The 1,702-nt window shown below is 49.4% G+C and overlaps 1 protein-coding gene across 1 annotated transcript; it reads left to right on the plus strand.

The window, feature by feature from the left end:
• Nucleotides 1-213: 213 nt before the first annotated feature.
• On the plus strand, nucleotides 214-1,380 carry LOC308077533 (eukaryotic translation initiation factor 4H-like; the record flags this gene model as incomplete). The annotated part of the gene is made up of 1 exon (XM_080418283.1): nucleotides 214-1,380. The coding sequence occupies one exon, from the start codon at nucleotides 214-216 to the stop codon at nucleotides 1,378-1,380; it is 1,167 nt and encodes a 388-aa protein (XP_080274409.1).
• Between the last annotated feature and the right edge of the window lie 322 nt (nucleotides 1,381-1,702).

Here is a 1,702-nt window from a genome sequence, read left to right on the forward strand (position 1 = left end):
TGACACAGTATTTGGGCACGGCTGATGACGTCTCACTATGAAACACATTATTTTTATACCAGGTCACGGGTGTAGAGCTTTGATTGGAGACTATTTAATCACCGCTGATGGGGTATTCCCAAGAAAACCTTTGATAAAACAAATTGGCCAAACCATTCTGGTCCATTTCATAAAGTTGTTACTATCACTAGTTTGAATGTGCTGATGAGTTCCATGAAGGATAACCATAGGCATTGGAATTGCAGTGCTAGAGGTGAAGATGGACAAAAGCAAGATGGACAGCACCATGTAAACGAGGCAGACTTCGACAACTACTATGACCAGGACCGAGCTCATGGGAGTTTTAATGGAAGATGGCCCCGTGGAGGGGCGGGTCCTTGTGCCCCCAGGAAGCAGAAGGAGCTTCCTGTAGAGCCTCCATACACAGCGTATGTTGGCAACTTGCCCTTTAACACTGTCCAAGGAGACATAGACGCCATCTTCTCAACTCTCAGCATCCGCAGCGTCCGGCTGGTCAGAGTCAAAGAGACAGATAAGTTCAAAGGATATGGTTATGTAGAGTTTGATGACGTGGACTCTTTAATAAAAGCTCTGAAGTATGACGGCGCTAAGCTAGGGGATCGATCTCTTAGGGTGGACATCGCTGAGAAACGACGACAGGAGACGACAGGAGGGTTCGGATTCCCTAAGGATGTCTTTAAAGAGGACTACTTAATGGGTGGGCGTGGCCGAGGTGGCAGTCACCACGATGACAAGAGGGTCGGAGGAACAGGGTACTGCAACGTCAGAGACGACAACTTCATGGGTGGAGGGGGTCAAAGCGGCAATCTCCCCAGCGACAGGAGGGGAGGAGGACCGTTGAGAGGACCAGAAGGAGGAGCAATGGGTCACTTTAGAGACGGAGCTCCTCAGCGCGGAGGACCGTCGGACTTCAGAGAGCCTTCCGATGAGGAGCGTGCCCCATTTACAGCGTATGTTGGCAACTTGCCCTTTAACACTGTCCAAGAAGACATAGACGTCATCTTCACACAGCTCAGCACCTGCAGCGTCCGGCTGGTCAGAGACAAAGAGACAGATAAGTTCAAAGGATATTGTTATGTAGAGTTTGATGACGTGGGCGGGAGGAAGACGGGAGGAGGGTTCGGATTCCGTAAGGATGGCTTTAGAGATGAAGACTTCATGGGTGGGCGTGGCCGAGGTGGCAGTCACCACGATGACAGGAGGGTAGGAGGAACAGGGTACCGCAAGGATGACAGAGGCTTCAGAGATGATGACTTCATGGGTGGAGGGGGTCGAAGCGGCAATCTCCCCAGCGACAGGAGGGGAGGAGGACCGTTGAGAGGACCAGGAGGAGGAGCAATGGGTCACGTTTGGATGTGATAAGTTAGCAGATCCCCTGGGCTAGTCCACACGTGGTAAACATGGTGAAAATATATTACTAAGGTGTAATATTGACAATTGTGTGAAGATATATTACTAAGGTACACATGTAATATTGGCAATTGTGTGAAGTGTGGATATTTCTTTAGCTGTGTTGTAGAGGACAGTGGCCACTACATTTAAGTTATATTCATTTGTGTTGTAGTTGTGCATAGATAAGTGCATAGTTAAAAGACAAGAGTCTGATAACTCCATCCGGAGGATTCAGTGAATTATCCTCTGGGGCACGTCGACACGTGGTGGACCCTCCAGGGCAGATCCT

This window comes from Gymnoscopelus braueri (genome assembly GCF_963280865.1).
Source record: "Gymnoscopelus braueri genome assembly, chromosome: 21".
NCBI lineage: Eukaryota > Metazoa > Chordata > Actinopteri > Myctophiformes > Myctophidae > Gymnoscopelus > Gymnoscopelus braueri.